The sequence below is a fragment of the Chaetodon trifascialis genome, chromosome 8 (assembly GCF_039877785.1).
Source record: "Chaetodon trifascialis isolate fChaTrf1 chromosome 8, fChaTrf1.hap1, whole genome shotgun sequence".
NCBI classification, from domain to species: Eukaryota; Metazoa; Chordata; class Actinopteri; order Chaetodontiformes; family Chaetodontidae; genus Chaetodon; species Chaetodon trifascialis.
In genome coordinates, this window is record NC_092063.1 from 21,622,269 (window position 1) to 21,649,388 (window position 27,120).

The 27,120-nt window shown below is 45.6% G+C and overlaps 1 protein-coding gene across 6 annotated transcripts in view; it reads left to right on the plus strand.

The window, feature by feature from the left end:
- agrn (agrin) overlaps nucleotides 1–27,120 on the plus strand; it is a 240,347-nt gene that overhangs the window by 178,129 nt on the left and 35,098 nt on the right. For 5 of the 6 annotated variants that reach the window (XM_070968416.1, XM_070968417.1, XM_070968419.1 and 2 more), the window contains 11 exons: nucleotides 1,572–1,769; nucleotides 2,242–2,442; nucleotides 8,514–8,656; nucleotides 9,269–9,374; nucleotides 11,748–11,867; nucleotides 12,502–12,666; nucleotides 14,397–14,540; nucleotides 16,202–16,326; nucleotides 16,478–16,583; nucleotides 20,915–21,346; nucleotides 23,532–23,657. In XM_070968416.1, the coding sequence (XP_070824517.1) occupies nucleotides 1,572–1,769; nucleotides 2,242–2,442; nucleotides 8,514–8,656; nucleotides 9,269–9,374; nucleotides 11,748–11,867; nucleotides 12,502–12,666; nucleotides 14,397–14,540; nucleotides 16,202–16,326; nucleotides 16,478–16,583; nucleotides 20,915–21,346; nucleotides 23,532–23,657 (1,866 nt within the window). The remainder of the gene's footprint in view (nucleotides 1–1,571; nucleotides 1,770–2,241; nucleotides 2,443–8,513; nucleotides 8,657–9,268; nucleotides 9,375–11,747; nucleotides 11,868–12,501; nucleotides 12,667–14,396; nucleotides 14,541–16,201; nucleotides 16,327–16,477; nucleotides 16,584–20,914; nucleotides 21,347–23,531; nucleotides 23,658–27,120) is intronic. The other variant, XM_070968421.1, reaches the window with a different exon arrangement.

The following is a 27,120-nucleotide window of genomic DNA, read 5'->3' on the forward strand; positions in this document are numbered from 1 at the left end:
AAGTCAATCCTCCAACTAATAAGGAGACTCAAAGGCTCTCTAAGCCTTTTGGATATCTCAATGCCGTCTGTTCGAGGGAAAATACAGATATCATCTGCCTGTTTCAGTCTTGATGTGCGGTGGAAAGTAGCATATTAATAAGCAGACATGAACAACCTTACAAAGTGATAAATAGAGAAAAGTGAGACTTTTCTCACTCATTTCTTTCAGTTTTCCAGTACCGGCTGCTCAGAAGCATCCCCAAAAGATGTGAAAAGAAGTGCTGGCACCATGCTTCCCCGTAGGGATGGTGGTGGCGAGTGTCTGGCTTTCACTAGATATAGCAAATGGAACTCAGGCCAAAGAGTTCAGTGATTGTCTCATCAGACCAGAGAATCTTCCCTTCATGCTCTCGGAGTTATTTAAATGTTGTCTGGCACACTGCAGCCAGGCTGCCGTGTGGCCTTTTCTCAAGAGCAGCTTCAGTTGTGACCACTTTCTCATGAAGTCCTGGTGATGGAGCGCTGTAGATGGTTGTCCGTCTGGCAGCCTTCTCTATTTCTGCAGAGAATTTCTGAAGCTCTTTGTGTTCAGTTATTTAGTTTCAAGTCTAGAAAGGGTGGTTTAGGGTGGTTCCAAATTTCTTCAGTGATAGAGCCCACTCTGCTCCTGGGAACTTCCAGCACTTCAGCTTCTTTTTCTTTTTTCCTCTCAGATCTGTGCCTCAGTAGAATTCTATCTGTGGAGAGTTTTTTGAATTTCATGGCTTGGTTTTTAGCTCTCACATGCATGTGAACCGTGACACCTTCTAATAGACAAGTGTGAGCCTTTCGAAAGTATTTCAAATCAATTGAATCTGCCTGAGGTGGACTCCAATAAAGTTTTACACCCATTCTACAGTCGGTATGGAAACTTTGCATCTCTGCATTCCTTCTGTCTGTTTCACTGCATCATTAAGCACTGCAGCAGCTCTCAGCAACATAGCTTGTCAAGAGAAAGAAAAGATATGGAAATTTTACTATTTAATCATGTTATGGCTGTTCAATGCTATTGCTATAACACTGTTGATATATGTTTACTGCATTTGAAACTAGCACGTTAGCACTGTCTTTATGTCACGATAACGTTATCTTGCGTTGGTTTTGATAACAGAAGCGTATAAAAATGAATGTTTTGCATATAGTGATGTGCTTATTTCTGAACCTGTACAGCAAAAAGATTAAGTATGCACAGCTAAGGATGTGTAGTCAGGCAAGAACTGATTCTATTGCAACTTTATGTCCGTTTGAGCGGTTTCAAGGATCATCAAATAGTAAGTGCGATCAGTTGGAAAGGCACTGCACAGATTACAGATTAATGACATACAGCAAATTTGATCTCCTTTTAGTCTACCACACACCAAAAAGTGTAAAAAAAAAGTGTCAAAGAGACTTCTTAGTATCCAAATCAGGGTATTTATTAGAGCTGACTTGCCACTGAAGTAAGAATACCTGAAACACACACACACACACACACACACACACACACACACACACACACACACACACACACACACACACACGCTAAGCCTTTTTTTCGTTATCTCCATCTAGATGAATCTTGTGCCAGCTGCTCTTTCGGGGCAATCTGCGATGCCCAGAGCGGACAGTGTGTCTGTGCATTGGAGTGTGTGGAGTCCCACCAGCCTGTGTGTGGCAGCGATGGCACCACCTACAACAGTGAGTGTGAGCTGCACGTGCGGGCCTGCACAGAACAGATGGACCTCCGAGTGGTCAGCCAGGGAGAGTGCAGTAAGTAATGCATACATTTCTGCTGTTCTAATATGTACGGTGCACCGTACTTCCTTCTCTGAATCCCCACATCATAAATGACATGGTATATGCATGAATCCTGGGTGATCAGAGAAAGAAGGTCTTTTTCTCCAGCTCTAAATTAAACGTGGATATAAAAATACAAGTGAGCCCAACAGGAACCTCATATAGCAGCAGGCAGGCAATTCATATTCTAACAGACCTCGAGTGGAATTACAGGATACTCAAATGGGGAATCACAAAGGGAACATGCATATGTCAGTTTTAGGAGTGGGATGTATTACAGGAGGAAGTGGCATGCATGGAAATTAGAAATCTGATTTAAATATCTGCTGCTCGTTGTAAGGTCTGGTGTGAATGAAATCCATCAAAACAGCTCCATGAATATTTCCTTTTCTTTGCACTGACCTGTCCTGCTCTGACTGCTCCCTCTGCTGTGTGTGTAATCCAGAAACATGTGGCAGCACTGTTTGTGCCTGGGGTGCACGGTGTGTCCGGAATAAGTGTGAGTGCCCGCAGTGCTCAGGCGAGGCCCTCTCCGCGGTGTGTGGAAGCGATGGCACCACCTACAACAACGAGTGTGAACTCCGCATGTCCTCCTGCATGCAGAAGAGGAGAATTGATGTGGCCAAGCCCGGCAGCTGTGATGAAGGTAGGAAATGGACTCTGAAATGGTGTAATTATGCTAACCAATCGGCCAGTGAAATGGTGTAATTACCTTTATCAGCTGACCTGTGGTACAGTATTCAGTCATGTGTGGGTTTTCATAATGGTTGCACCAGCAGCATGCCAACAGGCTAACATAGCAAAAGATGAAGTGAAAGTCATACTGCGTGTCCATCAACAAACCTGTTACAGGAACACAAACAACTTCTGGGTGACTGAGCTCAGGTCAGCTGTACGTTTCACAAACAGCATCCTCAGGCTTTGGCTGTCTTCTCTGTTCATCTCATAAACTCAGATTTCTTCAGCTGTAAATAGGTTGTTTGCGGTCATGTGACGTTAAATTCAGATGGGGGGCAGAAAGTGAAAACTGCAATGGACGAGATGGAAGAAAGTTGTTACTGGGCTAGTTTAAACGAAGTATAAATAGAAAATCAGAACATATTGTGGATGTAACCCTTACATTATGACTGAACTGAAAGTTTTGGTGCTACTGAAGCAGTACATTTAACAAACTGCCTGCTCATTCAGACGCCATTCTACTCTAGAAACCAAATGAAAGCGTATAAAATTATTGTTAGCGGTTGGGTCCACAGCCTCGGTACTAAGATGCTCCAGGATGACTATCATTTCATTTTTGCTCTGGTGCATAGCTTTTATTGACCTGTGGATTAACCTAGCAGCAAACGTTGACGTTGACATTTACGTAATGGTTGCTTTCAGCGTTAGCCAGTCGCAAAGGTCACCACTAAAGATGTGCATCGTTGTGAAACAAGACAGTGTCCGTTGTTTACATTCACCTGTCTGATGTAAAACCATTAAGGCTAATTTAACAAGGGTTAGCCATGTTGCTTGTAGCTATTGTTTTAAATCTATGACCATAGATTTAAAACAATAGCTAATGTTACACCATTTCCACCATTATCCGACTCAGGTCCTCCCAACCGCAGACGGTTAACAAGCTGCTTTTGGTAGTCGATAAAAGCTCCTCGTGGTTTCTGGGTTTGATCGATTTCAGCAACCGTAAACAACGCAAGACATGTTTGAGTGTGTGTTATAGTGCCTTCTATGCAGAAAATCCCTTCCTGCCCTCCATCTGCAGTTCACACCACAACAAAAGAGTGACATCGCTCTTATTGAATTAAAACAAATTACTTATTTTAGCTACTTTGCTGTTCTCTCAGTTGGTGTTAAGCCACTGGAAACAAAACTCAAAGCAAAGTCACCCAGCAGCTTAAAAGGTGTACAACTTCCTGTCCTTCAAGCAGCCTTTTAATGTAAAATATGTGGAGGAAGTGTTACATTTCATTGATATTAGCTTATCACCGGATGAAAGAATAGCAAAGTATAAACAATTGAAGTATATTAGTGAATGAGAACAGTGTCTCTGTAAAAAAGAGAAACTCAGCAGACTTGTAGATATCATGTGAACATATTCATGAATTTACCATAATCACTTGGCTTTTATCAGGGACGGGGTGTTATTTGTTTTTATCAGAGAATTCATGGTATACGTTTTATCAAGCCCTTCTATCCAATTATGCTTTTAAGTGTGTGACCGAAGGCACTTAATGTGAGTATCCCTGATTTCTACGCTTGTAGCTCTGTGGTTCCTCCACATTCTGAATAAATTAGATCTAATTCACCGTGCAAATCATATCTTGATCAGCGCTGACAGACCGAGGCAGGATATCACAGTCCCTCGCTCGGCCTGTCTTGGGGACAGCTCTGGAGGGAGCAGCATGCCAACCTCTGGTTGTCATGCAGACGATGCTGTTCCCCCTGGGCCGTTGGGTCGTCACAGGGAACATAGTCATCCTCTGACAAGGTGTGAAGGGGAGCAGATTACACCTGCCAGCAGGAGGGATGGCTGGAGAGAAGAAAAGAGGGGGTAGATGGAGGACAGGGCAAATAGAGATGAGAGGAATCCTCTTCCATTTTGATTGCTAGCCAGGGGTGATTCTTCCTTTTCTTTTTTTTCCTTCTTTTTTTATTTCTTCCTACCATTGTCTACCGTATTGGCCCTGGGCCTGTGAGGCGAATCGTGCTGCCGAAGAGTCTTGTGGTCGATTTAACATCATTTCATTGACTGAGACGAGTGACCTTTTTTGTATGTGGAGCATGAAGAAATGTGAAACTCTACGCCCGCAACGCGCACTCACTGTCACCACACACACATGCATCGAGGCACTCTGTCCCCTGTCTGTTGGTTGTCTGGTACCAGGCTCTCCTTTACCTCCCAAAGGGCATCGCTTTGCCTAGTTGCTTTGTTTTCTATTTGATTTTCTCTCTCATACTTTCGCTGAACATCAGTTGCTCATTTTGATTCAGAGAGAACCATCAGGCATACACAATAGGATCTTCTGTTTTTTTCACTCCCCATCGCTGTCTGCCATCCCACCCACTCATGTCTCTCTCCATTTTGCACTCTTCACCATCAAAATTGCACCTCTCGACAAAAGGGGCACCGATGCTTTCACAGATAGGCGTGGAGATTGGATCATGTGCAATCGATAAATTTCACCGCAGGGGTGACAGCGAGTCTTTTTCTGAAGCCTCTGTCCCCCCTCAAGTCTGACCCAGACCTTCCACAGGAAGTGTAGGGTCACTGTAAAACAATCAAAACCAAGTTGCTGTTTTTTCCATTGAAATATCTGTCTGGCTGTTGGATCTTTGGCTACATACTGTAGAAAGGATTTATCTTGATATACACACCCCCACCTAGATGTATGGGTATTAGGTTTTGCCGAAATTAGGGGTATATATTGTGTAATACAGCTCCCTGTCACAAAATATAAGACCAAAGACTGTATTTTCTGGCTCTATTGTAGACAGCAGCAAAGCTCTACATCACCGGTGTGCACAACCCCCGGCTCCATATTTCATATCTAAGATAAACCTGGAGAAGAGGTGAACGTGTGATTCATTCGCTAACGTAGACCTGACTTAAAAATCATCCTCATTAGTCTTGTAGGGGGGAGGGGGCACAGAGCATAAAAATGGAAGTTGTTTTCTTCCGCCTTTTGTTTAACAGTAATGAAAAATGACAGTGTTCCCACTGTTGGCCATACAGGGAAATTTATCACCTGTTTAATTTCACACTCTGGTAGGCCTGGCCTCAGCTCCTTTTCTCGACACTGACAAAGTGGCAACTGAGAGCAGTGCATCACCTACGGGGGTCCAGGCCCTTTTTAATTGAATAGACACTTAATAAACAAGATTATGAGTGCAGGATCACACAGTGACACACCCTGCTCCTCATGTCGCACAGATTAGATCAAGAAAGCGGCAAAAGACATGAAAGGGCATGAAAAAAACCAGCAAAGTGGGCGGCTGGATGGGAGAAGAGCTCATCGGAGTGAGATCAGCGGATTTTTCCTTCATGGTCCATCCATCACAGGGTTTGCGGCCTTTTGTTGAGGAAACAAAACTTTTGCTCTTTTGCCATCTCCAAATACCCCATCCCTTCTCCCCACCGGGCGTGATGCTCCATCCCTCTCTATCTTGCGGAACTTTATTTGGACAAACACGCTGTCACATCCGTCAAGAGCAGGCCATGCCGGGGACTGATAGATGGAGCGAAAACAAATGCAAATCGCACCACGGAGCATCCTTCGGCAGAGGCCATTGTCATTTTCGATCTGTGCCGTGACACACGCCACAAGGAGGGAGGATTTGTTTTCGAGTGATAGATGTCCACGCTGACGTTCGCACAGGTCGTGATATCGGGGGTATCATAATAATGTCGGCCTGCTCCTGGAGCCACCGATGTTGACACGAATAATCTGGTTGACCAAACATCTTCAGGCTGCAGCTCAGTTCATCACACATTTTGTCCTCACTACTCTTTACCCTCATCCCCTCTTGTCTTCTTCTCTCCCTGCTTTTTTAAACACACCCTTCCAGACAGCTTTGACAATAGCTTCCTCTCCATCACTTTTTCTATTGTCAAAATCCTGTCATGTCAAATCCTTTTTTTTTCCTCTCTGTCTTCCTTGGACATTATTCTTACACTATTCATTTCCTTTCTTCTCTCCGCTGCTGAATTCTGCCTTCTTAATGGAGCTCCCTTGGCTAAATAGACTCTGGCTTCTAACATGATTGAGTAAAAAGGAACGGATGGGCAATGCAGAGAGAATAGCTGATGCGGCCGTCTTAGCTGGGGATGTATTAATTGAAAGGTTCACAGGCAGCGTGCATGGCGGGCACATCAAAGAGCAACAGCTAATTAGGACCCCCCTTCGCCCTTCACTTTTATTTATTCCATTCTAATGTCTTACCTCTTTTATTTATTTATCTTGTCTCTGTAAGGGGGCTTGAGCAGAATATGAATTGGTTCCTCCTGTATTCCCCTTTAACTGTGTCTTGCTGAGCTGGCCTACAGTACACAGATACAGGTGGCCAGCCGCCAGCGCCGCAGCTCTTATTATTTCTCTCTCTGATCTGTTCTCAGTCAGCTGACTTCTTGTTTTCAGATGACATCTGAAGCCCAATACCTGCGATAATGTCACTGACGGTTGAAAGCCATTAGCCAGCGCATTAGCCCTGTCACAGGATGTTATGTTTAACTCGGTCTGTGGTTCACAATCGATAAGCAGCTACAACTGCAAATTCAGGCATAAAGGATTAGGTTCTAAGGTTCTGCTGGTTTAAAATGGAGACAGAGCGAGCCCTTAACAAGTCCTGATGTTTGTGGGGGATGTGGCTTCTGAAACCTACACACAAAGCCCAAACTCCACTGCTGCATCCACTGCTAATGAAGTAAAGGCCCCTCCACTCAATTGACCGCTCAAAGCTGTCACAGTCCATTGCCAGTGACCCATATTAAACAACATCCAGGGCTTCATCTGCCCCTGCCCCTCCCCTGCACCATGACCTGCTTCATAATCTACTTTAGAAGATGGGTTATGCTAAGTGGCACTTCTATCACTAAGACATTGATTTCACCATTAGAGGTGGCGCATCAATACAGAGAGTTGAATGAGCCCTAAAAGTAGACAGGAAGAGGAAGAACCGCCTTTATTACCTGATGCTTTTTTGCCTTTCAGCTGTGCTCGGAGCTTTTAGTTAGACTGGATTCCTTTTCTGAATAACAAATGTGTTTCAAATGAACTTTCTGCCAGCCCACAGGGTGCCTCTCTTTCTGTCTGACATTCTCTCCATCTTTCGTGCTGACTGCTTTCATTCCCTGCCTTCACACGCATTCACCTAATCTCCCTCAGGACTTTCGCTGTAGGTGAAATTTGCAACTTCAAAAGCAGGATCCTCCCGCTCTCTCTGCCTTCACTGCAACAGCCCCCGATTTGTTTTTCATAAATGCATCTGCAAACTGTCCTGCTGGATATGTTTTCTTGCCTCTTTCATGTATCCCTTTAAAACCTCGGATTCCACGCCTTTTGCTAATGTTTGCGAAACAGTTCAACAGTGTCAACACTTTTGTGAACCCGCTTCTCCTGGACAGTGATTATTGGACTTCGTCTGGTCTTGCTACCTCTTTTACCAGCAGCATAAGGTCAGCTTGAGCTTTAGTCCAGAGGTGTGCACTTTTAAAACAAATAGGAGGCCTTCCAGGGTCACATTTAAAGAGCTGCTGAGACAACTTTCTTTAAAGTCTCAGACGATAATTAGATTTTACAGAACACTTTGCAATTAGTTGTGTTCTCATATCAGGAAGCAGGCACCCATAAAGCAAGCCTTGCCACCAATTCTCTGCACACTCTGGGAGGCCAGAGTTAATAATCCCCTCCCCTTTTTGTCTCTGATTTAATTGAAATGAAAAAGACGCCTTGCTGGTGGTGCAGAGGTGTTGTGTCTAATTTATTTAGTCAATCTCTTGTCCTCACTGCAGTTGGTCATTATCTTGTGCTACCAGCTGTGCCTTTGGTTTCCTATCGCCAACACCAGCACGAGGGAAATGTACATTATCATGTACATTCAGTTTGTGACATGCCTAATGTGGAAATGTAGCCTTAAAGCAGGACACTGTTACCACCTGATATGCTGTTAAGTGTGTGTGTTTTATTGATCCTGTTGTATATTTCTTGTGTGTTTATAATGCAGACTGCGGTTCAGGAGGGTCTGGCTCAGGCGTCGAGAGCTGTGAACAGGACCGCTGTCGCCTGTTTGGAGGCTCGTGGGACGAGGATGCAGAGGATGACCGTTGTGTCTGTGACTTCACTTGCCAAAGTGTGCCTCACAACCCGGTATGGCTGTCTTCAAAAACACAACTGATGCAATTTGTGTCTCAGACTCTGAGTCTCCAACTCAAATTGGAGTACGCAAACAGCAGACACGTTCTGCTCTTCACCTATTCTTCCCTGTGATGGCTGTATTTCCACAGGTCATCAGGGATGAAGGCACATCAGTTTAGAAATAATTCAACTTATCAAGCATCAAAGGCAATCCAGGTGATAGTTGTCTGTATATCTATGGTTATAATGCAAACAGGACAAGGTTATACTTCCTGTTTACATCACCCAAAGTATTGTTGGGACCCTGGTGGTGAAAAGTCAGCGCAGACTGACAAGTAAGACAATGCAAAACAATGTGAGTGACAAAAAATAGTTTTTTGGCATGTGACAACAACAACAACAACAATAATAAAAAAGAAAACTTATTCTTTTTCCTGGAGCTCTCAGTCTCAGTCACGTCTCTCAGTCTTCATCAGTTTGTTTAGTTGTTATCGATGTGGCTCACTTATCACATGACCTTAGGATCAAACTTCAGTCCCATGGCAACCCAGGGGAAAAAATATTATACTTAAACTATACTTTTGGCTACTGCGTAATACTCAACGTTCTGTGATTCTGTTGTAGGTTTGTGGCTCAGATGGAAAAAACTACAGCAATGAGTGCGAGCTGAAGAAGGCCAGATGTGAGAAACAAGAGCACTTGTTGCTTCAGAATCAGGGGCCCTGTACAGGTCGGTACATTACACCACTCAAAGTTAATGAGCACCCTCACCAAGACTCATTGTCATTGACATCCCATTTCTCCACTCATTCCATCCATTGATGGCGTAGTAATAGTCCGTAGTCGGAATATGATTCTGACAGTACTGTCTCTCTGCTGTGTGACCACTGCAGCCATAAGCAAAGGGTCAAGGTTAAATGTGATGTGTGCTTGTGCTATTTGTTTGGGGGAAGGTCGACTCAACACACCTGCGGCTTTTCAGCAACGCTCTTGTTCGTACGTGGAAACTGCGTATGGACTGAGCTGATAGCAGTAATGATTCACTTTCCCTGCCCCGACAATTCAAACCATTAAACTTGTGCTCAAAGTTTGCCTCTTATCCCTCAGGATACCACTTTACCCTGCTTGGTTTCATACAAAAACCCTCTCGTTGTATGCAAATGAATGGCATTTATCAGCCAAAAAAGTAGTCAGATCAGTGGCTAAGTGGCAAAGGTTAGCCGCCCTCCTCTCCATGGCGATGTTAAATGGAGAGCTTTTGCTCTGATGCTAGCAAAGGCCGGGGAACAGAGCAAAAGGCACTTAAGGGATTTCGTGTGATCATTTCAGCCTGTTTGATTCCCCATGGGTCTAAAATAGAGGAGGATGGAGAGCTGAAGAGAGAGCGAGAAAGAGGGAGCTGCCAGTGTTTTCACACACATCCCTGCAGATTCTTCTCCTTCCTAAGCTGGCCTCCTTGGGCACTGACTGTCACGCTTCTCTACCATCCATGGATAATCAATCCTTTTTTGAAGAGCCCTCTATGGGTACGAGAGCTCTGGGCTCTCCTCTCCTATTGGCAAGTGGAAAAACTCAGATCTTGGGGAATTTCACTGCCCTCCACATTAGCTATGTGAGGAGAAACTTCATCTGACCTCAACTCCAGAAACTTATCAAAACATGCCACCTCACACTGGCGGGGCATGACAGCAGCTTTGTGTTTTACAGGTTTTTGAAAAAAAAAAAAAAAAAGTTTACCTTTTTTGCATACCTTGTCGAGTATCATCTGCTGCATGCACATTTGTAAAGTTTGCCTCTCATAGCAATTCAAACCATCCTTTATAGCTGCCTGCAAACTCAAATCTGGGTCAAGGATTTCCAGAAAAATCCAAAGAAATACATGTTGGTTTACTAGACATGCAAACACGTGCAGATGTGCCCTTGCAGGAATATAAAAGGCTAGCTACAGTAAACGCAGCGGAGAAAGCACAGCAGCAGACCTTGAAAATGTAAGGGTAATAGTGCACGTCACAGTGAGCTGCATTGTGCCGGACAATGGCCACTGAAGAGGAAAAACCCTTGAAGGGTGGAGGAACATATGAAATTAAAAGTTCTCCTTGTCCTAATAGGCTCAGTGCAGATAGCTGAATGGAGTGCCGGAAAGTGGCAAGCTAAATGAACTGTGTCCAAAGCCCATCTCTGGAGTGGGAAAGCACTGGAAAAAGAGCGAGCCGAGTCATCACCATTAGGCTGAGGCTCATATCCACACCAGTAACAGTGTGATTTATGGCCCCGGTATCTCCAGCCTCCAAACTCCAAATGAGCAACACAAGAAAAAGAGATCGGGAGTGGAACAGAGAGAGATGGAGAAAAAAACGGAGGGAAAGATTTCAGCTTTGTATCTCTACAACTTTTCACCCTAAAGCTTGGAGAATTTAAACAATGATATTTTTGCCTCGACCATTAAGCAAACCCCCTTCCCCTCCCACACCGTGTTTTATTGTTCTCTTCCAGTTTCTGGAGAAGTGGCATTTTTTATGAACACATTTGTTTTTTTTTATTTTGTTGAATATAGTTCTTTCTTCAGAGCTGTCAAACCGGTTTGAAGGCTGGTGCATCTTTAGACAAAGGAGCTTTCCACACACTGTGCACAGGCAGAAACTGCTTGGTACATTCCTTCACGTTACGCAGCGGGCTTTCTTTTCACTTTTTTTTTTTTTTATCCGGGAAGGTTGGAGGGCAGCAGCGCAATTCCGTAATATTAGACAAGAACAAATGAAGAGAACATCCCTCCTAGTAGGTGGTAAATGTCAGCTGCTGCACATTCACCAGCGACGCCATTGTTTGTTTTCACTGGAGGTAATAGCATCATTTTCCCCCTGATTTTGAGCCATTGTGGAGAAAGTAGCAAATAGAATTGTTATCTTGAAGCCGGCTGCCAGCCTCTCCACCTCTGGCCCTCAAGCCGTTCTCATTGTTGGCAAAAAGTTACATGTGTCTTGGAGATTGTGTTGTCTAATTCCCCATCCCCGCCAACGTAATCACTCAAATGTTGGTGTTCTTCTCTCTCTCTCTCTGTGTGCCATCTCCCATCTCCCCTCCCCTTTTCTTCCTACCTCATCAGCGATTTCAGCCACATCTCCGCCTGAGCTGACAGCACCCCAGCACTGCAGTCTGTCTGTGTACGGCTGCTGCCGCGACAACGTGACAGCCGCCTTAGGAGTCGGACTGGCTGGATGTCCCAGTGAGTCCCCCTTTTACGCCCCACTGTCACCCTTCACCTTTGATGTGTCCTGAGTTTGTTGTTGTGTGCGGGAAAATAAAAAAAAAGTTGTAGATGCTATCAGGCTATTTCAGCATATGGGGCTTATTGTCCTTGACTGCAATTACAATACCAAAGTTGCACAGCTGAAAACATTTCATCTCAATCCAAGGAATAATTATGATAATGCTGCACCGTATCAACAGAAAAATCTCTTCATCTGATGATCTTGACGAATGATAGCGCAGAGACGGGGGAGAAAATGCTGCATCAAGCTGTAAGCTAAGGGATGCTGTATGCATGGAGAAAATGCAGACTTAGAAAATAGGGAAATGCAGAGGTTTAGCAAAGGGGAAACTCACCTAAGCACACTTTATCCACCTTTTTATTTGTGGGAATAGGGCTTACAAACATTTGAGCCGAGCATAAATCCGTAAGGCAGACCATCCTTCGTCGTAAGCAGTCTTCACCTGTTGTTCGTGTAAGTTGTGTGATGATAGGGTTTTTCAAAGTTAGGAAAGCATACAGTAAACCAATGATGTACTGCAGAGGAGTATGATTTCATCTGACGCGGTGGGAGTTAAAAGCGACATCCGTGTTGCTCCGTTCTCCTCAGGTACCTGTCAGTGCAATGTCTACGGCTCCTACAAGGGGACATGTGATCCAGCCACTGGCCAGTGCTCCTGTAAGCCGGGCGTTGGGGGACAGAAGTGTGACCGCTGCGAGCCGGGCTTCTGGAACTTCCGTGGCATCGTGACAGAGAACATGAGCGGCTGCACGCGTAAGGAATCAAGTCTTTGTATCTGTGCTGACTGAGCAAACGTGCCGTTACATGTGACTTCAACAGTAGGAACAGTCGTTTGTATGTATGCTGCTTTAGGTTCCTTCCCGTAGATTGCTTATGGCATCCTTACACGTTTTCTTTTCACAAAGGGTCAGTTCATCCAAATTACACAAAAATGTTTACTCGCTTCCCTCAGGTGGTTTCTAGTTATGAAGAGGGTGTTTGGTTTGGAAATATTTTTCTGGGAGATTTCTGCTGTGACTTCAATCGTCATGTCGATTTTACTCATAAAGCCCAAAATCACAAATCGCACATTTGCTTCAGAGGGCTTTACTAGTACAAAGATGCAGTAGCAGTAGTAGAATTACACTATGGAGACACAGAATGAGAATATTAAGTACAAACACGTGGAATAAGTTGTGTGAATGTAAAAAGGTAAAGAGTTTCAAATTAAAGTGTTTAGATGATGAGAAAATGTGGTTGCATTGGAGGTAAATGAATGGATTTAATTGGTCATTAACTTTAAACATAATATCATTTTACACTTTATATTTAAAAATGTTTACTCTGGATAACCCGTGGGCCTCTCTGTGGACTCTTTTCATTGGAACTGCTTTCTGAAGAAAGAAATAGTCCCTTTTAAAGCTGGATGTTATCATTAAATTATTAAACCAATTTTTTATTTTTTATTTTTTTCAATGAAACAACATTCCATTAACCGCATTCATTGGAATAGAGCCAAAAACCTTCTGAGACATATATCTCAAATCCTGAACAAATTCAACCAATTATACATGGCAAGATTCCACAGAGGGTAAGAGAGAAAATATATTTCACGAGAAAACAACCATAGAGGGAAAATGAATTTCTCACTGAATTGATTACAGAACCTCTGAGCCAACTCTTTAAAAAGTATTAATGGGTTCGATTCCAACCCGGAGCCCTTCGCTGCATGTCATCCCCTCTCTCCCCCGCCACTATCCAAATAAAAAAAGTACTAACTTGTATTAATATTAATATCCCTGTAGTCAGTGTAGACCGTATAAAGTAAGTTGCCTACCAGCTACTGTCCCTACATTTAATATACAGCTCAGCTATTTGATAGCAGCTTCTGTAGAATGAAAACCAACTGTGTCATTTCAGTCCTGTCAAAACTGTATTGAATGAGCATTTTTCATTTGTATTCGAGTGAACAACGGGGTCGGGACCCCTTGTTTGTCTTGATGTAATTCAGTATGGTGACCAGCTCGTGTCCTGCTGCTGAGGTATCATAGGACATACGCTCCCGACGCCACAGAGTATTTTCAGTCAACAGCAGGAAGCCTGCAGGTGCCTCACCCGTGGCCTGACCTTAACAAGGTTTACCCACAGCATGCAGACAGCAAACTGCACACCAATACCAGATTCAGCAGGAGAGCGGGGGGAAAAAGCACATCATTGATTCCAGGAACATGATGGGGTTCATGTCCTTCCCTAGGGTTGTTTTTCTTTATTTTCTGTTACGTACTCGTCCTCCTCCTTCTCCACCCTCTGCGGCCCCCCGAAGGCGGTGTGGACTATTCCCAACCACGGACTGTGAGATATATAAAAAATCTGAAGTTCAGAGGCTAAGGCTGCCTCGAACACACATCGTACACATCACAAACCAAGCTATCCCTTTTCCTGTCACTGTCCCTAATTGATACTTTTTTTTCTCATCAGTCTCCTTTTTTTCCTCTCCATCGCAGCGTGTAACTGCGACGCCACAGGCTCAGTCCGGGACGACTGCGAGCAGATGTCAGGTCTGTGTTCCTGCAAGACGGGAGTGAAGGGCATGAAGTGCAACGTGTGTCCAGATGGAAGCAAGATGGGCATGAATGGCTGCGACAAAGGTAATAAGAGAGAGTACCAAGGCAACCGGCAGACCGCTAATAAACCATATAAACACACACACACACATTCTCCTCTTCCAGCCGGGCTCTCTCTCTCTCATTCTGAAGTGTTTTTCTGTCACTCGTCAGATCCGTGGATCATCCTCGTAGCAGCCACTTCTTTCTCTGTCCACTTTTCACATCCATCTGCTTTATTGGCACAGGAAGGAAGTGGCTGCAGGGCAGTTAATCGATAGTGATTAGGAAATACTGAAGTGTACAAATGACATGGGCATGACACAGCATCCATTGATATTTCATTTTCTCTACATCATACTCAATTTTGGATGACTCACAACACTTGCATTTGTGCGTTTCTACTTCTGCACAAGGACTATTGATTACTTCGATTAATAAAGACAACAGCCCCAGTCATTGCACAAGCTAAAAAGCCAGTTAAAGGAAAGGTTAGTTCCTGCTGTGGGGGCCTGCAGCTCCTTGATTAAGATGCACCATCAGATATCGACTGGAAGTCAAATGCCTAATGAAGCCAGCAGTCCCGGCACAGTGGTGGGGCACTCCGCCACACAACCTGCCAGATGAAAACACAAGGTACTGAGAAGTGGTAGCACATGAAAGCAGGAGCCAAGGGTGGGGGGTACTTTAAGCCTCTGTGATGTTGCAACAATGCAAAGACCCCACCCTTACAGCCTGGCAGGTGGATGGTGGGCTCCCCGACTGCAACTCCTGCTGCGACAACTTCAAGGCTTCAAACGTTCCTTTGGAGAGCTTGAGGAGAGATCTGTGGAAAGAAATGCAGAGCTAGAATATCCTGAGTGTACACCTTTACACAACTCTTTTTTTACCGCAGTCAGGCAGTTTAGGGATATTGCTGTGGTTTATGAAGTTATGAATAATTCACACCGGGTTACATACAGGTAACTAGACAATTTTATGATTACATTACCGCTGCGGCACTGTGGTTGTAAAGAGACTAAAACACGGAGGAGGAGAAATGAAACATCGTCCTTCAGCCTGCATCCACCCCCCACAGAGTCGGGTTAGAGGCATCAGGGGTGGTGGCTGTGTGCAAAGCTAGCTTTGCAGCACCCTAGTTACCAACACTCATGCTAACACTATCCCATAGCAAGCCAGTGTATAGTGTTAGCGTGCCATTTTTGGAGATTAAAGCTAGAGTTGCACAACTCCTCCTGGTTTTGACATGTAGCTGCTTGTATAGATGCTGACACTGCAGACTGGAGAGAGGACCCAGACTTCTACTACTCAGGGGTCCATACCCTTTTTGTCCAAATCAAAATCTTTGGTATGATGTCATACAAAAGCTTTGAAACACTGACTGTACTGCTGACATACAGAGTATATAAATGTGTTGAGGACTCAAAAGATAACTTTCATTCGATAACGCTTTGTTCATCATGCTTTCCCGATTTTGAGAAACCAATTTAACAGGCACATCTTTTGCTCGCTTAATAAATGGAAGCAAAAGTTTTAGAATTGCGAAGGTCTAACATTAAAGATGCATGCAAATCTAACTTTTCATTGAACTCCACATTTTTGAAACAACTGCCACAATCAGAATTCACAAAGCAGCTACTGCTATGAACCATATGATTGTGGGAGTGCACAGAATGTGTAACAACACAATCCCATGTCTCTCACAGGTCCTGAGGCCCCAACCTCATGTGTGGAGTTAGTGTGCAGTTTTGGAGCATCATGCATTGAGGTGAATGGCCAAGCCCACTGTGAGTGCCCTTCGCCTGACTGCGATGAGAAGAACAAGACCAAGGTGGGCCTTTCAAGCTGTCTGCACTTAAATTAGCAGTTTGATGTGCAAGTTTGCAACAGGCTATAAAAAGAGAGACATTGTTTTAGTGGCCTACAGGGAGTTAACATGTGTTCCCCTCTCCCCTCTCTCCATCTTTGTCACCGTGGAGCAGGTGTGTGGCTCAGATGGGGTGACCTATGCCGACCAGTGCCAGCTGAGGACCATAGCCTGTAGGCAGGACAAGGACATCACAGTGCAGCACTTTGGACAGTGCACAGGTGAGCCCTGTCGAAGCCTGCATGCATCACGCGTCGCACGGATGGCCAACTGTTGTCAGGCTCCGATCAAAAGATAATGAGCAGTGCCGTGGGCCTCAAATTATCCCCCTCCTACTGTTTCTCCTGCTATCATCTCTCCGTCCTACTCTCGGAGAGTAAAGTCACAGCAACGTGTGTGAACTGTAGTTTGAACTTTGCATCTACAGCAAAATACCTGCACATGCTAGCAGTCACACTTATTTGTGATTAATCAAATCCAAATATTTTATTTCAACACACAGACCTCTGATTCATGCATAAGGTCAATCAATATAATACTGCATTTTTTCAAGCTCCATGATAATGATTGCATAATAGCAGATATTTAGTTCATTTCCCTGAGTGCAGTGAAATAAGCTCTGCCCTCTCCCTGCATCTGCCAGGTGAGAGCAAAACCATGTGTGACACCGGAGAAAAGTTAGGATAAGAAAGACCGAGATACTGTAGGATTTTCAAACCAAGGGCTCTGAAGTTTGACTGGAGTCTGAGCTTTCCAATCCCAAAAGATAGCACTGACACTTCCTTTTGCTTTCTCGCTCCTCTGTTGGGATTTGGCTTCATCTTCAAACCCTCCTGTTGGGAAATGCGTCAATCCCTTTGCAGCTTTACGCTGCCAGGAACACAACACTGTTCCGGTGTGATGGCGCACGTGGAGTACATGTGTACTGAGTAAAAAGCACAGCTCTTGGCCCTTGGTCCAGATGCTGATGGACATTGTTTGGATCGGTGTAATAGGTGCTGGGACATGTGCCAAGGCCGTGGCTTTCATGTACAGTGAAGTTGTCGCACCGACTGCCAGCTTGCGTCACAACGGGGTTCTACAGACGCCGCCGGTGAGCTCTGTAGGGAAGAGGAGTGCCAGCTGTGTGGTTCTGGCCATGAGCCACTGCCAGGTGTCTCGCATTTTAAGGTGGAAAAATGTTCTTTCACCTCATCACTCAGCGGGCACAGATCAGGTGACCTAATACTGTGTCACAAAAAAAAACAGAGTCCTCTTCGTACATCTTCGTCGAACACTCCAATCTAGGTCATGTCCATAGGAGGCAAGGCTGTTGACATGGTCTGTGTTGAACTGTAGTTGCAGGTACACAGATAAAGAATCCAAATATGCTCAGCAAGAGATCAACAAGGCTTTGATAAGTCCCTGAACATCTGGTAATTACAAATTCAGTGCCGTGGGTTACCAGCAAAAGGAGCCAAAATCCAGTCTGGTTTCTCGTTCCTCTGTTGCCTGGCAATAGAGATGTGGGTTGTGCGTAATCCTTCACCTAGCATTGCTGCACACAGAAGGCAAGAAGACGCCTCACAGCGGACTCTTTCTCGATGGAACCCTCAGGGGAGGAACAGACAGGCGAGCGCTCGGGCCCACCGACAGCCACAGAGGATCTTTTAATTTCTTCCCCCGGATGCGGTCGCACCGCGGGTAGCTGCTCCGCCGCCACTGTCGGCTCGGGGGTTAGATCTCGAGCTCATTTCACGTGTGGCTGGGTGCGAATTAGCATTTGCTCTGCCTCCACCCCTCGCTACGCCGCAGCCCTGCCTGCCCTCCCTCTCGCTGTTTACATGCAGTGCCTCCAGACGCCCGGGCCTCAGCGCTGTGGCATGCTAATGCTCACCGAGCTGCAGTGTGGTTCGACAAGAGAGCAATGCCAAGGGCTTATATAAATGAGTGAATATTGATCTTTTTTAACGCCATTGATCTGTTTTTTATTATACCACAGAGCCTGGCTGCTGCTGCACATTGTGCCACTAATGGGCAGGCTGTGAACAAGTCACAATCCTGCAGAAGAAGCGCCTTAAAATCTCTCTGCTTGTGACAGAGAACTTGAAGCTAACTGTGATGAGACCCGGCTATCTGTGAAGTCTCCGAGCTGAAAGGAAGCGCAGCCACAGAGTACGGGGAGGAGTTTTTCTGCCTTCTTTGCTGTGTCTCAGCAAAAGATGAAGCGATATCAACCCAGGAAAAAAATGCAAGAGCTACTGTACCAAGCAGCAGTGGGAGGGCATTTGGACCAATGAGCAAATTCTTGCGCCGGGGGAAAATGGCCACCGAGTTGGCAATGACCTGCCTCTCCCATATGGTGTTATCACCTGTAGGTTTGCGGCAAATTGGCAACAAATGTCAGCATATGGCATCGGCAGCCCTCCGCCTGCGTGTGAGGGTTCTGTTGCCTTCACCATGTCCTGCGATTTTCCCTCATTACTCAATCCCTCATTCTGTTCCCACTGTTTGCCTTGCCATGTTCTCCCACTGCCAGCTTTGTTAACCATTTTTTTCTTTCTGATTTAAACCTTTGTCTTTAGGCGTTTGTCCCTATCTTTTTTTTTCTTCTTGCCTCTCTGGTTCCCTTGTCCCCCCCCCCCGATCTCCTGTATCCAGATTCCTCCTCCTCGTCCTCCTCGCTGAGCGCCGCTGACACCACAAACAATCTTAATAACCACCTTTCAGCAATAACCACACGGCTGAGACAAGCTGAGATGACAGTGATTTTTTTCCCTCTCCATCCTGTGACATAACTGTCCATTGTTCCACTGAGGGGGGAAAAAAAGCAAAACAAAGGCAAATGGACTGTTAAACTCGATTAAGAGAAACATCAGCTGAACAGACTGTGCTGCCAGTCCCTCTCTCCTCTATCAGGCCTGTGTTCTTTTCATTCCTTATCCCTTGTCATGGAGCTCGCTGCTGGAGATATGCACACACACCCAAACACACGTTAGGTACTTTCCAGGGAGAACGCCTTCTGACGCTAAGCTTGGCACCTGACTGACAGGTGTAGCCAAGAGGAAAGGCAATGCATGCCACCATGCTTGGTGATAGTATCACTGCACTGTGCACCCCACTCCAAATCTCTCTCTATACAAAAATCTGCTGAGCTTTAAGCTGACACCGTGTGTCTCCCAGGCTTTCTGCCGTCTCAGTAGGTATCACATTTCACACCTCGGTGAATAATTGCCGATCAAATAGGCGATTATAGCAGTGTAATTAAGTCCTACACATAATGTTAGGCGAATCCTAATGAGGCGCAACTCTACGGTATAGGGTTTTTTTTAATCTTCTGTTCAGTTCACCCACACACTAACACACATCTATACTCATGGGGCGTAAAGAAGTAAAGGAAGAATGACAGTATTGTCACGCCTGCTTGCCTTGGCTAAATCTGAAGTGCTCACTTACGTAGCATCTCCCTGCCAACTCACTTCTCCCCCTCAGGAGTTTTTGTCCTATTTATCGTTCTTTTATCGCAGACAGTTTGTCCTTTTGCACCAGAGCTTTTTGCATTGGTAATGATGGTCTCTCTGCGGAGAGCCTCTTCTCTCTCCCTCATTTGGAGTGATTCCTTGCCCTGTGTATGTGTGCCTGTGCGTGTTTGCGTGCGTCTGTCGACAGCAGTGTGTTTGTGGTGGCGTTGACGGATGCTCACGCTCTCTTCAAGCAGCAGTCTGCCGTCTTTGAAGCCAGAGTTAAAGCCGGCTTTTTTTGCCCCATTTCTATCAATCATTCATCACTGGAGGCACTGGCTGTTGGTGATTAAAGCTTTGCTACTGGAGGGCAGCATTTGAATATGGATATATAATTCATAGGCACTGGCACAGCATACAAGCGACACATGCATATTGTGCACACAATTGCATCCCATATGTGTATACACACAAGCACAAACACACTTTGTACTATGCACTGACATCGACTGGGGGAGTTTAACCGTGTTTGGGCAGCATAACTCATCTGCAGGCGAAACACACTGCAGTGCATATAACTGTGAATGCAGTATGTCATCTGTTGGCATATTCCATATTCACCCTGCATATGGATGCATTTCCATTACTTAAGGTTTGTCAAATAAAGATTCCTGACATCTCATCCATTGCAGGGTTTTTAATCAGAGGTTGCCTTTACAAATAGGAGCCTGCCTGCATGTGTGTGTGTGTGTGTGTGTGTGTGTGTGTGTGTGTGTGTGTGTGTGTGTGTGTGTGTGTGTGTGTGTGTGTGTGTGTGTGTGTGCTCTTTCTTGTCTAATGTGATTTCATAATGACATTGTTGAGCATCAGGGAGAAGGGTTAGGAGATTAAAAAGGACATAATCATTGAGTGAATGCAGAGGTAAAAAAGTTATTATCAACAGTAGGTTGTAATAATCATTAAGTGCTTTTGTTGTGCTTTATTGGCTAATGATGTTTTCATTTGCTGTGGTGCGATTTTTGAGGTTGTAATGGAGGCAGGTGAAGCAAAATCAAACATTTTCATCTTTGCTCAGTCATTCATCCATTGCTTCCTCCCCTTCCCTCCACCAGAAACCATCTCTGAGCCGGCAGACCGACCCTCCCCCAACCCCCCCGCCACCACCCCCAGCTCAACCGCTGCCGCCACCATCACCACCACCGCCCCCTTCCATCCAAACATGGTGTGGGCCATCCCGCCTCCAAGGACAGCCGAGACAGAAGACGCTGAGCTGCCCCCGGCCACCACCCCCTTTCCTACCCTCACCCACAACCGTGCGCGAGCAAACCACCACCACATCCACTCCCAGCCGCAGTCCACCGCCGCTGCCACCACCTCCTCCTCCTCTCGCAGCAGCCCTGCCCCCTCCGCCGCCGCCGTCGCCTCTTTCGATGGCTCAGGCAGCGGGGATACGAGCGGGGATGAAGAAGAAGAAGAGGAGGCACCGGAAGACGAAGTGGGTAGCGGCAATCCAGCAGAAGCCAGTGGGGCAGAGGAGCCTGTCGGTAAATCCCTGCTCTTTCACTTCATTACCCACAATGCTTTGAGCGGGGTGTGGGAGGGATGGGAAAAGGTGACACAAAATCATAGTGCCTTCTTAGCTGACATCATATCACATTCATGCCATCATCTGTTAATTGAAAGGTACATGAACATCAGCTTATGTATTTATATGCAAATTGTTTTCAGGAGTCAAATGTCAAAGGCAGGCAGGGACGAGGAGCTTTGTAAACAGATGCTGTTCGTGTCATTTCATATAAGATGTGTATCTCAATTTCAGACAGAAAGGAATGCATTTGCACGGTTCACTGTTGCTACATCACCCGTGGTCCTTTCTCTCGTTCCACCGGCGCTCTCGCTCTCAACAGCTAGCAAAACAGAACCAGGCTCTGTAAAACTCTCTCTCGGCAGGCCGGATCAAACTGTTGGCCCGCATCTGGGGATCTCTGGAGCCTGACTTGACAGGCTGGTGTGACTGGGAGGTTGAGGTGTGAGTGTGTGCGTGGAGGCTGCTTACCTTGTCACATGACTAGTCTCAAATCTTTCTCGACATGCTCCTCCTGACTGTAATAGCAGGCTGCTGTTTCTGGGCCTCTGCTTGGACAACAAGGGGTGAATGAGACTTTTCAATCAGACCTTTTTTTTTCTGTTGTTTTCCATCCATCCATCCATCTATCCACCTTGCCTGACAGCCTGCAGTAACAGGATAGGATTGATGGAACAGCGTGGCCCCAGTGTGCTCTTCCTCAGCTCTTCCTCCTCCTCTCCTCCCGCTCCTCAGATTTATTCTCTTGTCAGAGGCTGACCAGAGTGCTCGGTGGCGCGAGGAGCATGTAGCCTGTCTGCCAAGGAGGCCCGGTGTCTTGTGGCTGTGTGTCTATGTGTGTATATTTGTGTGAATGAATGTTTACCCAAGCATGCCGAGATGTTTTTTTTACATTGCGGGTGCTTTCTGAAGTACTCGCACGCACATCCATCTGCAAGTGTGAAAGTGTGAGCAGATTAGGAGAGTGTGCATTGCAGATTTCAACATGGATATTTGAATCTGCACTAATCTGCGTTTCTTCGTAATTGTACTTTGTGTGTTTGTGAGGTGCGCTGGTGCGTTTTACGTGCTGCCGAAGGCTTATCTGTGTTTTGTGTGTTTGTGTGTATGTGTGCGTCTTATCTCCCTCCCCTCATGTCACAGAGTTTGTCCAATTCTGAGTGCACATATCACTGTCTGAGTGTATAAATGTGAACAGGTCAGAAGTGTGCATTTGTGCGTGTTTTTCTATCTGTGCTCTGTTGAAATCTGTGGCCTGTGTGTGTGTGTGTATGTGTGTTTATTTATTTGACAGCTCTCATGGCTCCCACCGGAGTCATGCAGTGTCCCCTTGCTGCCCTCTTTCCCCCACCAGCGCTCTCCTCCTCAGCATCTGTAAATCTGCAGACCACACGCCAACAGATGCCCTATAAACTCCAGCCTTTTCCCCCTCCTCCCTCCTCCCTTTGCCTCCTTTGACCGCGAGTCCTTGAGCAGGACGTCCCTCGCCTCTGACGTCTTTACGACTTGTTTAGCCGCTAGCTGTTTGCCTCCACGATTATTTCTAATCTCTGTGCGGCCATAAAGTGCACCGCTTCCACCAAGACTCCCCCTCCACCAACACCATCATTAGAGAACAGAGCTCTGCTGCTGTTACAGACTCTCATCCTTCAGAGAGCGAAAGCCAGCCACTTTTATGTCCCAAGATAGCCAGATATACAGTGACCGTAACGTGAACACGGCTGTATGATTTTTCCCTCCCCTGGGAAGCCTTGAAGGTTAACATCAGCCAATCAGCAGTGAGCAATTATCACATCCAGTCATCATTTAAAGTGCTCTGTGTGTGACATGACTGGCAACAGTGCCCATTATGTGTTCTCTGCTAAAATGAGTTCCAGGTGTAAAATCAATGCCCATGAAAACGCCATATAATCACTCCTGACAGATGCCTCTATTAGCGTCCAATCACAGGTCAGCAGGCTGAAAACACGCAACCATCTGCAGGAGCAAGAGCAAGTTGAGAAAAAGAGCGAAACGTTTTGATCTCAGAAACACTGCCCGTCTTAAAAATAGCCCTACTCTGGGTTTCTGAGATAAGATGGCTTGAAGTTAGGAATTTTCCAAAACTTCATGAATCATTATGAACCTCTGTCTATCATTTCCAGGTTCCATGGTGGCAAGCATCACTACACCCACAGTTGAGGACAGCCCATCCTGTGACAACAAGGAGTTCGGCTGCTGCCCTGACGGCAGGACGCCAGCCAACACTCCAGAGGGCACCAACTGCCCCTGTAAGTCAAACTGCCCCTTCAAAACTCGCTTCCTCTACCGTATAATCACCTGAATATTACCCTGTTTTTCTTCCTCTGTGTATTCATCTGCTGGCGGCTGGTAATAGAGCAGAAGTCCCACGATCAGTTCCACGCTAGCTGCTGTTCCACTAGCTTCTTTGACTCGTTGCATTCTCTTGCATCGATTCACATGAGATCAATATCTATGGAAGGTTTTTCTTTCATCTGCCTTGATGAGAAAGAGGAGCATCTATTACAGTATCTGCCACGGCATTTACAATTTAAACCTTTAGTGATTTTAACAAACTGAAACAACAAATACTCTCAGCATTTTGGGAAATATGCCTATTCGCCTTCTTTCTGAGAGCTAGATGAGAAGCTCAATACCACTGTCGATAGCTAAGTGGTAAGTATGGAGCTGCATTTCTTAGATTAGCCTAGCTTAGCATGGAGGCTGTAAACAGGAACACTGTGCATGGTTTTGTTAAACCCGTACACACACAGAAATGTGATGACAGCAATTTGTAGTTTAAGGGGGAATTCTGTTTCTGCCTGTTTCTGCTCTCTAGTTTGAGCTTAAGTAATTGTCTCCCAGCTCCAGCTCCATATTGGACATACAGACATCTTTCTGTTCATCCTTTCAGCTATGTCAGCTAACAGAATCCCAGAACTTCCAGTTGAATTTTGACTCTCTGCTGCACTTCAAGTCTCATTGTTACGAGCTGATGTCACATGCTAATAATCAGTATTTTTATCTGCACATCGCTGTCACTGCACTGTGGCACTGCACAGGATGCCTGTCTCTCTCATCTCACCTATCCGCCAGTAATTCCTTTCCTCACTTTCTAACCTTAATTTGTTGATACAGTGAGAATCAGCACAATCTTTTTTCATATTTAATGTTTACTTTGGGAATAGTGATATTGTGCCATCTGTCTTAAATAACCAGACGAACAGGTGGCTTTTTTTTTTTATTTTCTGCAGCGGTGCTGCATGAATCATCACCCTCCTATGTAAATGATCATATTGGCAGGTGGCAGGAAATGAAAAAAGTAGAAATACACAAACAGCGAAACGTTAAGTCTGACCTCAGTAATCCATGTTTATGAGTTTTACAAAACTTGCCAGTCTGACTCTGATATTAGCCGTACCCTGGCTGATCCCCAGTGAGTTTCACTTTCTCCAGACTTTTGAATGAAGCCTGGTTTGATACATGAGTCAACATCATATTTTAGGGCCCCTGTGTCTTGCTTTGTAAATAACCATCAGTGTCTCTATTCTTGGATTTTGCGTCGTCCTTCAACCTCTCTCTATTCCTTTTAATCTCCCACCTCACCTTCTATTCACTCCCCCTCACACACATTCTTCTCTTTATCAGTCAGTGCTACTGTTGGATATCTCCCTCTTGAGCTATATCTCACTCCTTTCTCTGCCTCAGCTCAGTCAATCTCAATCCAGTCTTGCATCAGTTCATTTCTCTCTGGAGTTGTGCGGGGAGAGAGTCGAGAGACTACCAGAGGCCGACGAGCGCTGTTGTACCAATCAGTGCCTTCTGCCAGACTCGGTTCATAAAGATAAAGGGCTTCTTTCTCCCCTTTGCTTCTCTATCTCTCTCTCCCTCCATCCCTCAGTTGAAATCTGCTCCCTATTTGTCCCAGCGGTGTTAGTCTGACTGATTGTGAAAAGAGGAATTCTCTGCGGCTCCCATGGGAGCTGCAGGTCATGACTTGAAAGAGCTGGGGCCACAAATTAGTGCGCAGAGTTGCTTTTCTGGCGCATTGAAGGTCCCAAAGCCTTCCAATAAACCAGCAGAGTTCGCCGCCACACGATCCACAACATGATCTGAGATATGAAGCCACCTTTGGCCTTTCATCATCTTCTGCCATTTATTTCTCTCACAGAATTTGTAGCCAAACAGAGGTGGATCATGGAGCGCCACATCTGTCGAGGTTGGATTTGATGACATTTGGCCCCGAATCTAGACGACCATAGAAGCATATGTTGCAACAGGTTTTAGCTGTAAGGTAACAGTTGTAACAAATCTGCTAAAGCCTGTAAATATTTATCTCAGCCAGCAATGACAGCACACCAGTGATCAATACTTCATTCAGCTCAAGTGTGACCAATAAAAGCAGGCAGCGCGATAGGCTGATCGATTGGCCGGATCTTTTTTCTCCTTAAGGAGGGCTTAGCCAGTCCTCGGCTCATTATAAGTGAAATGACACGTCCCTCATGCTAGAACATCGGCCACCATCTCGTTGTACCGTCCAATTTATTGACGTGTGGCTGGCCATCTCAAAATGAGAAGGACTAATTGTTCCCTGTTCCAATTTTCAAGTTATTGTGACATCAAATAGTGAAGTGGCTCAAGGCTGAGTTTAGTCCGCACACTTGAGATCTATCAAACCCTTTTTGTATTCAGCTGTAAAGCCTCACAGTGGATGTCAGACCTTGGTTAAGAAAGTATTTTTAAGAGTGCATTTTATCATAGCTGAAGGAGTGTTCAACATGGACATAGTTTCAGGTTTATTTGTATTGGGATGATCTCCTCTGAGAACCACAAAGGCTTCAGTGCAACATTGGTTCCCAATGTGTTCGCCTGAAACAATCACTGCAGGCCGTCCATATGTCACATTTAAAGAAGGCAGCGCCATTCATGCGACATCAGAGATAATGACCAGCATTTGCTCCTGTGAACATTTGTGGCACGCTAACCTCCAGCTACTGTAAACTCTTCCATATGCCAGTGGAAGTCTGACAAATCCATTACATTTTACAGTTCACTAGAATCTGATCGTCAAACAGCTTTGTCCATCCTTTTATCGCTCTTTCTTTCTCTCTTGCCGTCCGTCACAGCAGTGGGCCGGAAAATCACCCTCTCTGATGTTTGTCTTCTTTGCAGATTAAAAGTCAGATCACCCTCGCCGTCCCCCCTCTCTCTGTCTTTCTTCCCCTCCGTCTTATCGGCCAAACCTTGCCCATTTGCCTCTATTTTATGGCCGCCGTCACATCTGAATCGATGTGTGCTGCCCGTGAAAGTACTGTAAAAACGAGGGGAGACAGAGGGAACGTGAGCGGGGCGGGTGTGTGTCGGCAGCGTCTGCTGTCCTTTTCATGCAGTTTTAACCAGGCTGTGTCAGTCACCGGTCTGGTGGCATTAAAGAGACAATTACGGCTATCTTTCACGATAATCATACAAGTGCTGTTCGCGTTCTCTCTGCCGTTGCTCAGGCAGGGGCAGTCATGATTGATTTGGGCAATTTGTTCTGCTGATTACGAACGGCGTGGAAGCCCGGCATCAGCGCCTCGCATGCTCCTCTGTTCTTCACCTCACTCACACACACACACACACACACACACACACACACACACACACACACACACACACACACACACACACACACACACAAATCACCTCCGCTTTGAGCTTTATTTCCAGCCCTCTCCTCTCTGTCGGCTGTAC